Here is a 17,009-nt window from a genome sequence, read left to right as displayed (position 1 = left end):
AGTGGCCCCAAATCCAACCTCTTGTTCTAAGGCATCATACCAAGCTCTAGAGACCAGAGCTGAGCAACTGCCTTCTAATCTGTTCCTTCTCCTCACCCCATTAGGTCATCCGATGAAGTGAGCTGTAGCTCACAAAAGCTCATGCTCAAATAAATTGGTTAGTCTCTAAGGTGCCACAAGTCCTCCTTTTCTTTTTGCGAATACAGACTAACACGGCTGTTACTCTGAAACCTCCCATTAGGTCAATGGCCAGGAGGTCTTGCTACCCACCAGCATCAACGCTGAGCTGTCTCTAACCAGGTCCCAGCAAGGCATGGTGGTCCAGAGGATGGAGAAAGTGGAGGCCCATCTCAATGCCACTGGGGTGCTGGAGGTGACTGAAAATGGGTCCTACGCTGCTCAGCTCTGTGGCGCTTGTGGGAACTTCAATGGTGATAGCATGGATGACTTGATGGCACGTGGAGGGAGACCAGCCTCCAACACCCAGGAGGTCCTGGCTTCCTGGGTAGCTGAGGATTTCTCCTCTTCATGGTAACTCCTAGCTAGAAGGGGGACACCTGCCCTCTGGGGAGGGGATGGCAAAGGGCTGCTATACAAGCTACTTATAGAGGCAGGATGTCTGTTTTTTAGGGACTCAGACCCAGGTTCAATTCCCCAGCTCTGCCACAAGCTCTATGTGACTTTGGGCAAGTCCCTTAGCTTCTCTGTTGGTGCCCCATGGTACAGATGGGCACCGCTATCCTCCCACCCCTGTGAAGATGGGGTAATAACAACATTACAGAAATATTGGGCAGGAAGAGATCCTGTCATCCTGTGCAGCCCCTGCACTGAGGTAGGACCAAGTAACCCTAGACCATCCCTGGCAGGTTTGTCTAACCCAGGGGTGGGCAATTTTTTTTTTTGGCAGAAGAGCCACATCTGGGTGGGGAAAACTGAATGTAGGGCTGGGGCAGGGAGTGCAGTGTGCAGGAAGGGGCTCATGGCAAGAGGTTGGGGTGTGGCACGGGGTGGGAGGGCCCAGGGCAGGGGTTTGGGTTGCAGGCTCCAGCCCAGTGCCACTTATCTCAAGCAGCTCTGGGGTGGCAGCAGCTGGCCCTGCGCTGCTCCCGGAAGTGGCCAGCATGTCCAGCAGTGGCTCCTGGGGGTAGGGTGGGGCAGGTAGCTCTGCTGCACTCTGCCCTCGCCTGTGGGTACCACCCCCGAAGCTCCCATTGGCCACGGTTCCCCGTTCCCAGCTAATGGGAATTGCGGAGGGCAGGGAGCCTGCAGGCCAGGGCAGGGACCCTGCCTTAGCCCTGCGGTGCCCCAGGACTGGCTATCCCATGGGCTGGATTGAAAGCCCTGACGGGCTGGATCTGGCCCAAGGGGCACAGTTTGCCCTCCCCTGGTCTAACCTGTTCTTAAACCTCCAATGACAGAGATCACACAACCTCCCTTAGGCTCTGGAATAGGCTTCCAACTTGCCTTAAGGAAACAAAGTCCCATTATTGCTTGTCCTACTTTCCGTGGACATGGAGACCAATTGATCACTGTCCTCCAACAGCCCTTAGCCTTCAACTATGTTCTCAGGTCCCCACTCAGTCTTGTCTCAAGACTAAACATGTGCAGTTTTTAACCTTTCCTCATAGGTCAGGTTTTCTAATCCTTTGATCCTCTTTGTTGTTCTCCTCTGGCCTCTGTCCAGTTTGGCTCCCTCTTTCCTGAAGCATGTGGCCCAGAACTGGACACAGAACTCCAGCTGAGGCCTCACCAGGGCTGAGCAGAGCCGGACAGTGACCTTCTGTGTCTTACATACAACCCTCCTGTTGCATACACCCCAAAATGATATTAGCCTTGTTTGCAACTGCATCACACTGGGCCAGATTCAATTTGTGATGTAGTACACCCAGCTTCTTGTCAGCACTGCACTCACCTCGCAGTAACTGACCCAGTTTGTAGCGGTGCATTGGGCTTTCTCCTTCCTAAGAAGCTGTGGGCTGCGCACAGGATCCCTGCCTGATATCTGGCCTGTGCCATGCAGGTGCTCAGACTGGATGGGCCATCACAGTCCCTCCTGGCCTTAAATCTATGAAGTGACTTCTCAGCTGGCTCTGTGGACGAGCCATGAAACAAGGGTGTTGCCCTCTGCTATATAAATGCAAAGCAGCTGGCTTCCTCCCTGACCCAGGCTCTATGTGTCTACAGCTGGAGTTGAGAAAGACATGCAACCCTAACCCAATACCAACTGGTGCCTGCTTAACTTGATTTGTAATGCCCTCCACACCAGCCTTGAAAGGGCATTACCACTAGTTCCTAACCCTTCTCTTGGGAGAAGAGTCTAGTGGGTAGGGCACAGGGGGAGGGAAGGATCTGGGAGCCAGGACTCCAGGGTTCTATCCCCTGTTCTGGGAGGGGAGTGGGTTGGAGCCAGGGGGATGGGTGGGAGGCACTGGGCATCAGAATTCCTGGGTTCTATTTAATGCTCATGGGGTGGGGGACCTGCTAGGTGTGGAGCTCTCTTGAAATCTGGCTACACAGGATATAATCCTGACTGCAGCTAAATTGCACTGGGACTAGAGCCATACTCCAAATCGGGGCATAAGAAGAGCTTCCACTTACAGGGGGACTCCACTGACCTGCTATGGCATCTCCTGAGAGGTCACTTGTTCCAGCCATGTCAGACCTACCACTCCCCACTGATCTATATTTCCCTTCTGCTTTTTTTCCCCCAGCAGTGGAGGAATCCTAAATGGAGGGTCCAGTCCAGATCAGAGGCTCGGAGCTGCAAACTAAGTCTTCAGTGTTCAAATGTAACAAAATAAAGCTGAAATCTCTTGGAACAGTCTGGTCCCTTGTGTATTCCTCTGGTGTCACCTTCAAGTGCCAGGGCAGTGTTGTCAATAGGGACTTAACACAAGGAAATTATCCATGTTCCCCTGCCGTGAATCATTCAATAACAGATGCCACCCAGCACAGTATCCATCACACTGGGGGCAGCCCTGACTTTGAGGCAAGTTCAGGTCCTTATCTAGTACTCGCCAAGCCTTGCACATACTGTGAACTAGATCTTAGTGTAAAGCTGGATGAGTCCCCTGACTCTAATGGGAGTCACTCTGGATTTACACCAGAGAACTGGGGTGTCCATGTACCATGCAAAGGGTGATCTCTGCTGTGTGGCCCAGAGATGAGACCCCCCCTCATGGAAAGGTGAGTTTCTAAACTTCAGTGCCCTCCTCTACTGTCCATACAGCTGGTGGAGGTTTTCCAGCCTTTCAAACTAGCAACGAGCCTTTGTCAAACACATCTAGGGGGTTTTGGCAACTTCTCAAAAGAAAAGCAGGGAAAGGGGGGAACTCTTCTTGTGGCTATTTTTCAAAACTAAAGCTTTGCAGTCATGGGCCATGCTTGGCTTCTCTTCTTCCATTCCCTGGGTTGGCTGGGTTGGGGAGGAAGGCACATTGTAAGAGATTGGTCTGATTTTGAGTGTGGGTGGTGCTGGTGGCTCCTGCCATACCTACAGGAGGGCAGACTAGAGCTGGTGATTTCCCCCTGCCCTTTTTAACTGATTCAGCCTCTTCTCTTCCCCCTCCCCCTTACCCTTTCCCAGGGAGGTGGGAAGAAACTAAGGAACAAGCTACGCTTCAGGGCTTGATGTTTTTGTGTTCAGTGGCTATTTCCTCCCCATTTGTAAGACTTTTCTCTCTAGGGCAGTGGTTTTCAACATGGGCTCTGCAGACCCTTTGTGGGCTGCAAACTGTCTCAGATTTCCAAAGGGGGCTGCAAATGAAAAAAACGTTGAAAACCACTGCTCTAGGGCATGAGTCAGGGATCTTTCCAATGGGGGCAAAGGGAGGACCCTCCATTGTCAAACACTCACAAAATGAGAATCTCAACTTCCAGAAGATGTAGGCTACGCTCAGCACGCTGCTCCTTCTCCCATCCCCCTCTGTCTTCCTTCTCCACCACAGCAGCAGGTGTGTGCCCCGCACACTTATCTCCATTCTTCCCCATGCCAGGGTCTCTGTAGACACCCATTTTCCCCTCCTTTCTGTGAGGTTATTCAGGTTTTCAGCCTGTTAAAATCCAGTGGGAGGTTGGGCTGAGATGGAAGGGTGCTGAGAGAACAACGAGCAATGGTCTCAAGTTCCAGTGGGGGAGGTCTAGGTTGGATATTCGGAAACACTATTTCACTAGGAGGGTGGTGAAGCACTGGAATGGGTTACCTAGGGAGGTGGTGGAACCTCCAGCCTTAGAGGTTTTTAAGTCCCTGCTTGACAAAGCCCTGGCTGGGATGATTTAGTTGGTGTTGGTCCTGCTTTGAGCAGGGGGTTGGACTAAATGACCTCCTGAGGTCTCTTCCAACCCTGATCTTCTATGAGCCTGTTTAGTGGCAAGTAATAGACCTGGTTGCAGCTGTTTGATCACCAGCTGTGTCCTTTTCTCTTGTCCTCTCCTTCCCCGCCCCCCCCCACCCGGCAATTTTGAACCAAAATGGCTAGGGCCACCAGAACCCTTCCTGATGCTAAGACTTGATCTACTGTGGTGTCTAAAAGTTGTTTAAGGCCTTACTATGCTTGGTCAATGGAAAAACAGGGCCTGGTACAAAAACCCATCGATTACCTTCTAAAAACATCCATCAGTTTCTTCCTGCAAGCGCTGTAGCCTGGACACCTAGTGACAGTTGTCCTAGCAGTGCCTTGAGATGGCCTTGGACTGAAAGGCAGTGGGATATGCTGGTTTGAATCCCAGATCTGCCCTGGGGCTTCCTTCAGTCAAGGTGACTTCATGCTGCTGCTGCTTATCTGAGAATCAGGAACTCTGTCTTGGTTTCCCATAGGTGAAATGATCACTTATTTATACCAAAAAGAAAAGAGGTACTTGTGGCACCTTAGAGACTAACCAATTTATTAGTCTCTAAGGTGCCACAAGTCCTCCTTTTCTTTTTGTGAATACAGACTAACACGGCTGTTACTCTGAAACCTGTTATTTATACCATGGGCTCACTAGGGTAGGTACCAGTGTGGCTGGCCCTGTTCAGACATAGTGGGGTTCTGATCTATCTAGGACTCTATTGTGTGCTGGAGTAGAAGCTTGGTAAAGGTTCTTCAATCTCACAAATCAAGGCCTAACAAGATCCAATGGATAGAAGCTGACAAGTTCAGAAGTAAGGCGCAAAATGTTTAATGGGAGGGTAACTAACCAGGGGAACATCTTACCAGGGGTCAAGGGGAATTCTCCAATCACTTTTAAATCAAGATTGGATGCTCTTTCAAAGAGATCTGCTCTCGTTCAATTAATTCGTGCAGGAATTAAATTCAGTGAAGTCCTGTTTTATGCAGGAGGCCAGTGTGTGTAGATGACTACAATCATCTGGCCTTGTCTATGAAATCACAATTCGCTAACCCCCCTGTGGCTCTGAAATGCTCTGCCTTGCTAAAAGCAAGGTAACACGAACACAGGGTGAGACAATGAAGCTGGAAGATGGTATTGAAAGGATTGCAAGGGTTTATTGCTCTAGAGACAGACTGATATCACAGTGTCTTACAACTGGCCCTGAGGTATCACAAGTCCCTTGGGGTGGTTAGCAATTGTTTAGACAATGCGCAGAGTCCAGTGTAGGAGCAGCACTGATCTTGGACTGTTTCAGGTGGAGCTATTCTTTGCTAAAAGAGACAATAGTAATTAGCATCCACATTGATCAAAAACACATGTGAACTAGAGCTGGGCCGCTGCTGGATTGTGGGGGGATTCGCAGGCCAAAAATTCATTTTGGGTCTGAGCAAAAATGTTCAAGCTCTCAGCAAACTGAAAACTCAAAATTGGTGTCAGCTGGAACGCAACGTGTTTTGACCAAATCAGAACAGTCTGTGGCCACATTTTAAATGTAATGCAAGTAAAGGAGACCTGAAAAAGTCCCTTTGGAAGTAAAATAAAACCTTTTTGTTTCAAAAACTGTCAAAACAATGTTTTGATTCAGCAGAATTGTAAAAGGTTTTTACATACACAAACAATTCAGCAAAGTCAAAACTTTCCGTGTTGCTCAATCTGCATTTCTTTGGTGCCAAAAATTTCAAGCAAAAAGCTTCACCCAGCTGTAGAAGATAAAAGCGGCCACACTGCATCAGACCAATGGCCCAGCCAGCCCAGCAGCCTGCCTCTGATGGGCTAATGCACCAGAGGGAATGAAAAGAATGGGGCATTTTTGAGTGATCCATCCCCTGTTGTCCAGTCCCAGGTTCTGGCATTTGGAGGCTTAAGGCTTGTGTTCCTGGCCATCTTGGCTAATAGGTCCATCAATGGCTATCCACCATGACCTTGTCTAGTTCTTTTTGAACCCAATTATACTTTTGGCCTTCACAAGACTAGAATAGACTCTGCCTCTATGCGGGGGACCCTTTGCTGAGCACATCAAAATATTTGGACATCTGTGGCTCCTGCTACAGCTGCTCTATCTATCCCTGGAGGGCTTGGGCTAGGGCTAGCATACTACCCCATGTAGAATATTGATTGCTCCACCAGTAAGACGTAGAGCCAAGCCGTCCAGGAGTTCCAGGCAACCTGCAGCCCTGTCTACACCACCACCACCCAGAGAGAACCTCCATCTCAAAGGGGCCTCCTTTCCCCACAGAGATGAGCTGCCCCATAGTAGCATCACCATCCTCCACTATGGTAGGAGATGGGGGCTAGTAGGGTGACATGTTGGCAAACGGACACTTTGAGAGAGAGAGAGAGAGATAGAGAATGCGTGCGTGCGTGCGTGCGTGCGTGCGTGCGTGCGTGTGTGATGAAATAGTTTCAACACAACCCCAATTTTTCAAATAAGTTTTGGTGGAAATTTTTCAACCTATCCTAATTTTTACACAAGGCTCATCCCATCCACACACAGTGGCCTTGTACTTAAAGCATTCTGATATGGGAGATCTTGTTTCAGTTCCCAGCTGGGAAACAGGCTTCCTAGGTTCTGAAATGCTACAGCAGTGTCTCCGCTCCTGTTCTGGGCTATGTTGTAAATCACGATTTCTGGGCCTCTATTTCCCCACCTGTGAAACAGGCATGATCATCCTTCCCTTTGTCTAGTTAGAGACACTGGGGCAGGGAGCCTCTCTTGCTGTGTGGCAGGAGGTCTGTGTTGCTGGCAGCGGGAGGCACCTGCAACTCCTACCATCGCAGGAGGTACCTGACCCGGTGACAAAGAGAAAGCCAAAATGAAACGCAAACCCCACCCAGCGGGATGGGGGGCAACACTGCTAGGGATCCCGGAAGTGAGCTCTGCAGTGGGCCACCACTACCAGAGTACCGATAACTAGAGCTGAGATGTAGTGGGAAGCCATGCTGGCTAGATGGCTTGAGAGAGAGGTTGGGACCAAGTGGGGTGTGGGTCTGAAAATCAATGGGATCTGGGCATCCTCTGGACACGCAGAATGGGGTGTTGAGGATGCCAGAATAGGCTGTCTGCAGAGCCACTCACCACCTGGAGAAGTCTCTGGCCTTCCAGGCAGCAACGACCTCCGCGAGGTTCCCTGTAACTGCCCCGCTGGGCAGCCGCAGGTCATCAGAGACGTCGCCGTTGAAGTTCCCGCAGGGTGCGCACAGCTTGTTAGCCAGACTCTCGCCGACTCTCAGCAACACCTCCCCACTGGGACTGAACAGAACCTGCAGTCCCGAGGCCTGGACCACGGCCACGCCACCCTGAGACTCGCTCACAGACACACTGGAGATCTTCACCGGGAGCGGCACCGGGTGCCCGTTCACCTGGAACACACAGACGGGGAGGACAGGAAGACATGGGGGTGAGTGAGACTGAGTGACAACGTCGCAGGGCAGCGGGGCCTGGAGTCCGTGGGCCACGTCACAGGGCAACGGGATCAGCTGGCTCCATCGGAGTGTGGAATTCCTCTCCCTTCCCATTCGGAAAATGACCCGTTTTGGCATAGAAACAATTTGATAAATCGGTGAAAAATGTCAATAAAAACCTGGCCCATTTCCAAAACGGGCAGCACAAAAGTGGCTTCAAGTGGATGTTCAATATTCCCACGATTTTAATTCCCAGCAGCTCTGTCTACAATAACTGTAAAAAACCATTATGTCCATGCACAACAGGAGGGGCAATGGACATCTTGGGTCTGTGCAGAGTGGGTTCTAGTAGGTTAGAGGAGTGGGGTGAGGAGGGTTTGAGAGCCAGGACTTCTGGGTTCTGTCCCCTGCTCTTGGAGGAGAGTGGGGTCTAGTGGGTTAGAGCAGGGGAGCTGGGAGCCAGGACTTCTGGGTTCTATCCATGGCTCTGGGAGGGGAGTGGGGTCTAGTGGGTTAGAGCAGAGGGGGCTGAGAGCCAAGGTTCTGGGTTCTGTCCCCAGCTCGGGGAGGGGAGTGGTGGGGTCTAGTGGATTAGAGCAGCAGGTGGGGAGGGGCTGGAAGCCAGGACTCCTGGATTTTATTATTTAGTTAGAGCATGGCTCTAATAGAAGGAATCTCTCCCCTGTGTCTCAGCCCCAGTTCTGACCCAGTCCCCTCTTACCCACGTCTCCTTGTTCCTCTTGACAACGACAAAAGCCTCCTGGAAGAAGACGTAGATGGCTGCACCAGCCACCACTCCCCCGTTGCTGCACTGCTGGACCTCTACCACCACCCTGAACCAGGAGGGGGCGCTGCCATTGCAGAGCGAAGCCACCTCATAGGCCCCACTGTCGAGGACCTTCCCTGAGGTGCCATCGAAGGAGGTGAGCCGGGCTCCGGGGAGCAGCGTGCACCGGCCTTCCCGCTTCACGCAGCCGCGCACCCCATCCTGGAGTGCACAGGCCTCTCCAGCAGGGCAGCTGTGTGGCTCGCAGACGAGCCCGGCTGTGGCACGGCAGGTGCACGTCTCAGAGCAGTCACCGGAGACGACGCTCTCCCCAGCCTGCAGGGAAATTCCCAAACAACTCTGTTAAATTTTCACTGGAGAGAGAATCAAGTCTCCATATCAGTGGCGGGAAGCAGCCATATCTCCCTCCCCAACACCCCTGACGCGGGCAGCTGAGGGAACCCTGCTAAGAACAGATGCAGAAGCACTGATAATGCCAAGACAGACTGCCCAGATCGGCCGGGAGAGGCCTGATTTCAGGTGCCCGCTTCCAGCCTCTCAAGCGGCTTCTTCTCTCCCTTCATTTTTCAGCTTAAGTGAGTCAAGTCTCAACATCCCTGGAACCAGTGGTATCCAAACACCCCCAGAGTGACCAGCGAGCAACTAGAAAACAGCAGCAAAGACACGAGTAAACTGTGTGAACAGCAATTTTTTTGCCTTGCTGGCAACTCCGAAAGAAATTGTTTCAGGTCAAACTGAAAATGAAGTTTGTCAAAACTTTCAGGGCATTTCAAAGTCCAAAAAAGATAGTTTTGGGTCAAACCCACTATTTTGTTTCAACAAAATCAAAATGTTTTGTTTCAATGTCCATCATTTTTACACCCTCGAGACTGGCTCTATTCATACAACTGAAGGAAATTTTGAAACAGAAAAGCTGATTTGAACCAAAAAAAAACCCAAATTGATTTCTTTCACAGCTGACCCTTTTAAAACATTTGCGGTTGGTTCAAACAGTAGCATGCCCCAGAATTCACAAAAAACCTGGTCCAACAGGCAGCCCATGGGATGGATCCAGCCTACAGGGGACTGTTCCGTCCAGCCCACAACCACACATTCTACAGCAAAGCAGCGTCTAATCTCTGCACAGTGTGGCCTCACACGCACCGCCCGTGCGAGGTGACTCCACATGGAGGAGGCACTTTTGGGGGACATCACTAGAAAGGTTGGACGACCAACAGCATGGAAGCATAGAACTGAATTACCCACGGTAGGACAGAGCCAGTGGCAGGAATTCTTCATCAGGATGGAAAGTTTAGTGCCGAATTTATTCAATTAAAAAGTTCCTGCATTCCTCACTACAAAAAGCGTCGCAAGCCACTGGTTTCAAGATTTCCTTTAATTTTATTAACAAAAACAACCACAAGTGTTTGAGAATGCTCAACACTGAAACAAAACTTTCCCATTTTTTTTTGGTTCAAATGAACTTGGTTTCAAAATTTCCTTTAATTTTATTTTAAAAGAGAAAACCAAACCGAAAAATCAAAATGTTCCATTTAAAAAATGTTGAAACGAAACACTTGGATTTTTTCTGAATTTTTTGTCAGGTTGTTTTTTGGCTGAAATAATTCAACTAAACCAACACAAATTCGCAAAACAATTTGGTGTCACTGAATCTGAATTTTTCTCTGGTGGGGGGGGGCAAAAGGTCTGGGGCAAAAATTCACCCAGCTCTAGTTGCAAGACCACTAGTGCTCCACAAACTTCCAGATGTAAAGGACAAAATTCAGCTGTGCTGTTGGTGGATTGCAACCCTCTGATGTTGAAAGAAGCTGTCAATTCATTAGGTCAGAGCCAGAAATAGCCAGATGCAATTAGTTCCATAGTAGGAATTTCAGAGGTCTGTGTGCATTTCCCAGTTCCTGCCCCCAGCTGCTGCAAGGAACCAGCTCATACTTTGAAGGTCTGTACAACCCAAGTAGTGACTCGTGGGTGGAGCTTATTCTGTGGGTGGAGCTTAGGGAAGTACCACACCCTCTTTGTTTTTTCAGTGGGACCCCTTGTGTCCTCAACTCAGCTCCTCTCCCTCCTCCTCCTGTTTCGGTCAGGTCAGCAGGTAGCAAGGGCAGCAGCCGGCCTGAGAAACTTCACACCCCGATACCCCAGCACCCACCCTGATGTAGCGTCCGTCGCGCACACAGCCGCACCCATCCACGGAGACGCACCCCTCCCCGTCGGCCGCGTAGCCCACGTCGCACTGGCAGCCTTCAAAACACTTCCCGGTGCACTGGGCAGGGGTGGACAAGCCAGCGCAGGTGAAATCGCAGGATCTAGTGCACAGCTCGTAGTGGCTGTTGGCCGGGCAGGCCAGAGCTGGAGAGAGAAACAAATGAGAGACAGAGAGAGGAATAAAACAGAGAGTAAATGCCCAAGCAACACTGCAGCAAACCCATGTGTTTTAGATCCATCACACATACACCAGGTGAATAAGGACATGTCTACACTAAAGACTTAAGCCGACCTATATAATTACTGCAGTGGCTGATGTCCACACTACCCTCCTTCTGTCAGTGATGCATGTCCTCACCAGGAGCACTTCCACCGACTGCAGAGGGCCAGTGAGAGGGGCTGAGAGCCAAGGCTTTCAGCTCCCTGCTGGGAGCCAGCTCCCCAGGCTCCCAGCTCCCAACTGGGAGCAGGGGCCAGCCGCCTGGGCTTCTTGGCTCCCTGCTGGGATTGGGGAGACAGCCACCTGGGCTTCTCGCCTCCCCAATCCCAGCCAGGAGCAGGGGGCAGCCACCTGGGCTTCTCGCCTCCCCAATCCCAGCCAGGAGCAGGAGGCAGCCACCTGGGCTTCTCGCCTCCCCAATCCCAGCCAGGAGCTGGGGGCAGTCACCTGGGTTTCTCACCTCTCCAATCCCAGCCAGGAGCAGGGGGCAGCCACTTGGGCTTCATGCCTCCCCATTCCCAGCCAGGAGCAGGGGGCAGCCACTCGGGCTTCACACCTCCCTGAGCGGGGAGCCGGGCAGGCACAGCCTGGCTCAGAGCAGGGAGCTAGGGGCAGTCAGGCTCAACTGCCCAGCTTTCTGCATGGAGCCGTTTAAACTGAAAAAGCAGCCAACAACTGTTGTAAGGAGCGCAGTGTCTACACGGACACTGCCTTGCCCTAACTACCCTGACAAAAGCCCTACGCCTCTCACGGGGGTGGAGTTATGATGTCGGTGTATTAGGGCACTTATATCAGAGGGACACAGCTGTATTGTGTACACTGACATAGCTAGGTCGCCTACGCGGCTAAAGCTGGTACAAACAGGTGTCTTGTGGTTACCTGTCGGCACTTTGGCTTATAACAGCACCCTTGTCTTGTGACCGTCTGTCACAAGATGGCATCTATTGGTTAGTTGCTTGTATCAAGTCTTTAGGCCTTGAACCTTAGCTAGTTTGGCTATGCTACTGTTACAGGGGCCTGCAGGCTTTTCCGCTACTGCCTTCAGCCACACCTGCAGCTTATTTAGCGTATGCCCATATGCCTATAGCAACATAGCTACGTGGGTCAATAACAGTGCAGATGTTCCCATCAGGGCTCTGAGACCCACCCCCCAATCCTATTCACAGACCGAGCTCTGGTTTTTTGGCTGGGTTGGTTGGTTGTGTTGCCATGGAGACGCACCTTTAAGACGCACCTTTAAGTGTTCTGGGTTCAATTCCCAGCTCCACCAGGGACTCCTTGGCCTGAGCAAGTCAAGTTATTTTTCTGGATGTTTTCTAGTTTGTTTGGTTTTTTAAAGACCAAGCTGCTGCTGCTGATCAGGTTTTTTGGGGGGTGGGGCAGTGGTAGGGTGAGGAGAGGGCTGTGATCAAGAGATCTGGGGTCCCAGGGAGTGGGGATGATGCGGGAGGGGGAGCAGACAGAGGAGGGATGAGGTCTGGGAAGTTACCTCAGCCCAGGGCTGTAGGTTGCTCTATAAACTTACAGCAGAAGGAGGCCGTTCTCCAGGCTCTGATTTTGGCCCCAGCTGCCTGGCACGCGGCCACGTAGGCCTGGAGGCTCTGGCAGAGGGTCTCTCCCACCCCATTGGCAGCACACATGTCGTAGAGACAATGGTTGAAGTACTCGGTGGGGCTGACCAGCGAATGACAGTCTCTGAAGGGACCCGAGGTGGCTCTGATCAGCCCACAGGAGCTCTCGACCTGGTACGGCGCTGTCTTGGCTGCATCGCAGACCGGGCACCTCTCACCACAGCCATCGGCGCACGTGGCACCATCAACGGGCACCTTCCAGGAGGCCCCAAACTCATCCGCGTTCTGGGCGCTCTTCCCACCGGGCAGCAGGAAGTCGTCGTTCTTGTCACCGTTGAAGTTGCCGCACAAGCCGCACACGTGTCCCTTGTAGGAGCTGGGGACGGACACCAAGGCGTAGTAGGAAGCATCGTAAAGGAATTTGAGGCCAAAATCGGTCTGGACGACAACATTCTTCCCCTCCTGGTTCACGCGGATTCTCCCGCTGTCTAGGGCCAGAGGCAGAGCGTAGAGCTCCCTGTTCACCTGTGCCAAGGAAAGGGACGTTTGCCCATCACTGCATTAGATTCCGGAAAGACTGACTTGAGTTTTGTCATGTAACTTCCATAGGCTGATCTACTGGGGCTTCCTGGGACTCGGGCCCATATTGGCTCTTCTTCCTAGGCAAGGCCAAGTTCTGTCTCTCCTCTAGCTAGTCCTCCAGGACACATACCTGGACGAGACAAATTGCCAAGGCCTCTCTCTTGCTGTCTATTTCTTTATTTATCTCGTCTTAGCTTAATGCAGGATCTTGATTTAAATGTAATTGGGAGAGGTTGGGTGGATTTTGGGGAGAGGCTGCCCCGACATTTGTGAAGATATAACCCATACTACCACCATTTTTTGCCCCACTCTTGGGGCTAGACTACTTCTAGACTCGGCATATGAGACCACCGGCATTTCTGACTTAGTAGAACTACTCTGAAAATGGAAAAGGAGTACCTGTGGCACCTTAGAGACTAACAAATTTATTTGAGCATAAGTTTTCGTGAGCTACAGCTCACTTCATTGGCATTTTCCCACCCCAGCCCCAAGGAAAATTTCAACTTTTTTCAGCAAAACACCAAAATATTTCTGAAATGGCACTGTGGTGCCGCAGGGGAGTTTGTTATACAGTCGGGGGAAATAAGGCACATAAAGGGGAAGGGACCTGTCCACGGTCAACCAGCAGAGCAGTTGGGAATAGAGTCCAGGTGCCCTGGCTCTATTCTAGGTCCTTATCTGGTCTGCATTAATTTGGTATCTGAGCAGCCCTGTAGCATATTTACTGTGACAATCTGCCTGGGAGGCAGGGCAGTGCCATTATCCCCATTGTACAACTGGGGAAACTGAGGCACAGATGGACGAAGAATCTGTCTTCACTGCACAGCTAACCCGAGTGATTGGTACTCGAGTCTGAGCTTAGCCGAGCCTCGGTGTGTGCCTCCCCACTGCAGAGCCCTCCCCGCATTCCCGTGCCCTCGCCGTCTCCAGGCTCGCCCGTTCTGCCTGGGGGCATAGCCTGAGTGATGAGACACTCTGGGATCCTTTCCCAGTCAACTGTGAGAGAACTTGCCTGTCCTTAGGCAGGAATTGTGGGGAGGCACTGGAGGACCATCCACACTCGAATGACTGAGCCTGCGTCAGCTGCCAGCCCACGTTGAAGTTCTAACCCACCAGGAGCTGGGTCAGCTAGCCAGGGTTTAAAGCCCCAGGTCAGAGGTTTTTCCATGTGGACAGTGGAAGGGTTTGGGCTAACACCCAGGTTACATGTACAGGGACTTGCTCAAGGTCACACAGTCAGCCTCTGATGGAGCAGGGACTGGCACCCAAATCTCCCAAGCACCCTCACCATGGGGGCCATCCCTCCCCTCCACTCCAGCCATGCTACATCTGGACGTCAGGGCACCCGGGTCAGGCTGCGGAATAACCAGCAAATATGGAGTTGGCCAGCAACGGGGCTCAAAGCACACGGGGACCTTACCACAACACTCCATTTCCTCCCCCTCTCCATGGTGATGGCGTAGCCATGGACAGAGACTACCAGCATCCTCGTCCGAGCCACGCGACCATCGCCAGAGCTCTCCTTCTCCACCACCACAGAGAAGTTCGCCAGCCGGGCACTGCTGCTGCAGAGCTCGGCTAAGGTGTAAGCACAGGAGCCCTGGAAGTCGAAGGCCCGTCCGTCCAAGGTCAGGTACTGGGAATCACCGGTCACGGTACATTTGCCACAGCCCGTGGCGTGGCAGCCCAGGACTCCGTTCTCCACCCTGCACTGCTCGTTGGCTCCACAGGAGGCCTCCTGGCACTCGACAACCCCGTTGTCTTGGCACCGGCACTGCTCCCAGCAGGAGGCGCTGGCGTAGAACTCCTCTCCCTTCCTGTAGTACCTGCCCTGGTGCACACAGCCACACTGCGCGATGGGGACGCACCGGTCTCCACTCAGGAGGAACCCGGCATCGCAGAAACACCCTTCGGCACAGGGAGCGTCACAGCCATCCGGCACCGAGAGCCCGTGGCAGGTGGCAGGGCAGCCGCTCCCACAGAGCTCGTAGTGGGAGTTACGGGGGCAGGTGGGGCCTGCAGGAGAAGATCAGAGGGAACGTGCAGATGGGGGTGAGATAAAAGGTCCATTAAGGTCCAGTGGACAGAACTGGGGTGGGTGTAAAACTGGGAATCAGGACTCCTGGGTTCTATCCCAGCTCTAGGAGGGGAGTGGTGTCTAGTGGTTGGGGGGGAGGGGGGGCTGGAGCCAGGATTCCTGGGTTCTATCCCTCCCCAAGCTGCGTGAGCCTCAGGCCAATCTCCATTAGATAGCAGGAAGCCACAAATGTGCGTGGCACGTGGGTGAGAAATTCTGACATCCACTCCCCGTGTCCCCAGCAGCAGGGGCTGGTGCGCACACGCCAGTCCCTAAAGTAGCGTCCCACAGGCGACACTCACTGCAGAATGAGGCTGTTCTCCAAGGCCCTATCTGGATGCCCCCAGCCTGGCAGGCCGTCACGTAGGCGCCGATCGCGCCGCACAGAGCCGAGTGATGCCCCTTGTACTGGCAGGTGTCGGAGAGACAATCATTGAAGAAGGGGGCTGGGTCGATGGCCCCGTGGCACTGTCTGAATGGCCCGTCCCCTCTGGTGAGGACCCCGCAGTACTGGTCTCCCTTATAGGGTTGTCTCTGAGCCTCACTGCAGATTGGGCAGTCCCCAGTGCAGCTGTCCGAGCACCCTGGGACCTCCCCCACCTTCCAGCTCTCTGCGAACTGGACGGCGTCGGCGGCCCGGCTCCCATCCCTCATGATCAGATCTTGGCCGGGGCTCTGGTTGCCATTGCCACATAGACCACAGAGGGCATTGGCGTAGGTGCTGGGCACGGTGACCTGGACCAGGCTGCTCCCATCAAAGGTCACCCTCAGGTCGAAGGCGGTCTTGATGAGGACTTGGGCTCCGCTGATGTAGGGCTGGAGCATCTCCTCGTGGTAGTAAGGCAGATCCACAAAGACTCCATCAACCTGGAACAGACATGGCATGGCCAGGGCTTAATTTTGAATGAACACCGCAAGGAGGGGGCAGGGGACAGGGACCCAGGACTCCAGAGTTCTATCTTGTGATGAAGTTAAGGATTTTTGTAGTGTTTTACATGAATAGTGTGTGTGAGCCTCAGTTTCCCTGTGTTGCCTGTTTAACAAGGTGGTGAGAGAGGGTTTGTTGTTGCAGAGGACCAGGTGTGACCTCGCCTAGCAGCCAGGACCCCCGGACAATGGCCTGGCGATGGGGAACCCTAACAACTGGTGACCTGGTGACTAACAGGCCCACCCCAGCTTGACAGTCAGCCGGTTCTGGCCTGTGGGAGGACAATAGGCTGAGAAGAGAGGACCCCGGTGACCTGACCAACTAGTTCCAGCCGGAAGGGAATAAAGGACAGACGAAAGGGGCCCCAGCACCATGTTTACCTGGGATGGACAAAGGACAGGGGAGGAGCTGTTGGGGAAGGGGATATAGGATGTTCAGCTGGAAGGAGGGGGCTGCTGGACTGGAGAGAGAGAGAGCAGCCAGAGCTCACCCGGATGCAGGGGAGACTTAGATAAGCTGTGCTGAGGGAAGCCAGGCCTGAGGCCCAGAGAGTTTCGTCTGCTGGGTTCAGATGCTCAATAAACCCTCCTGTGTTATGCTGGCTGAGAGTCACTCCAGTCTGGAGAACAGGGGGCATTACTCCCTCTGGAGTCAAGGCCCCAGGGGTCCAGAGCAAGTGGACTCCCTGAGGGGGCCCAGAGTGAGAGATGTGCTGAGGGCTCAGAGGTGGTTTCAGGAGGAGGAGGGGCCTATGGCTTGACCCCCGAGAAGGGCTGTCGCACTGAAGGGGGTTCCCCGCAGGTATCGTACGGAGCCGAGAGAAAGCACGAGTCCTGTGAATCCATGACATATCCATGGCTCCGGGT

At 52.8% G+C, this 17,009-nt stretch overlaps 1 protein-coding gene across 1 annotated transcript in view; it reads right to left on the bottom strand.

Moving 5' to 3' along the window:
* Positions 1-7,443: 7,443 nt before the first annotated feature.
* Positions 7,444-17,009, bottom strand: part of LOC141977505 (IgGFc-binding protein-like) — a 31,345-nt gene continuing 21,779 nt past the window's right edge. The window contains 6 exon segments of the mRNA XM_074939023.1: positions 7,444-7,731; positions 8,495-8,875; positions 10,710-10,909; positions 12,511-13,081; positions 14,559-15,154; positions 15,518-16,082. Coding sequence (XP_074795124.1) covers positions 7,444-7,731; positions 8,495-8,875; positions 10,710-10,909; positions 12,511-13,081; positions 14,559-15,154; positions 15,518-16,082 — 2,601 coding nt within the window.

This window comes from Natator depressus, chromosome 24 (genome assembly GCF_965152275.1).
Source record: "Natator depressus isolate rNatDep1 chromosome 24, rNatDep2.hap1, whole genome shotgun sequence".
Classification (NCBI taxonomy): Eukaryota; Metazoa; Chordata; order Testudines; family Cheloniidae; genus Natator; species Natator depressus.
This window is presented reverse-complemented; position numbering and strand designations above follow the sequence as displayed.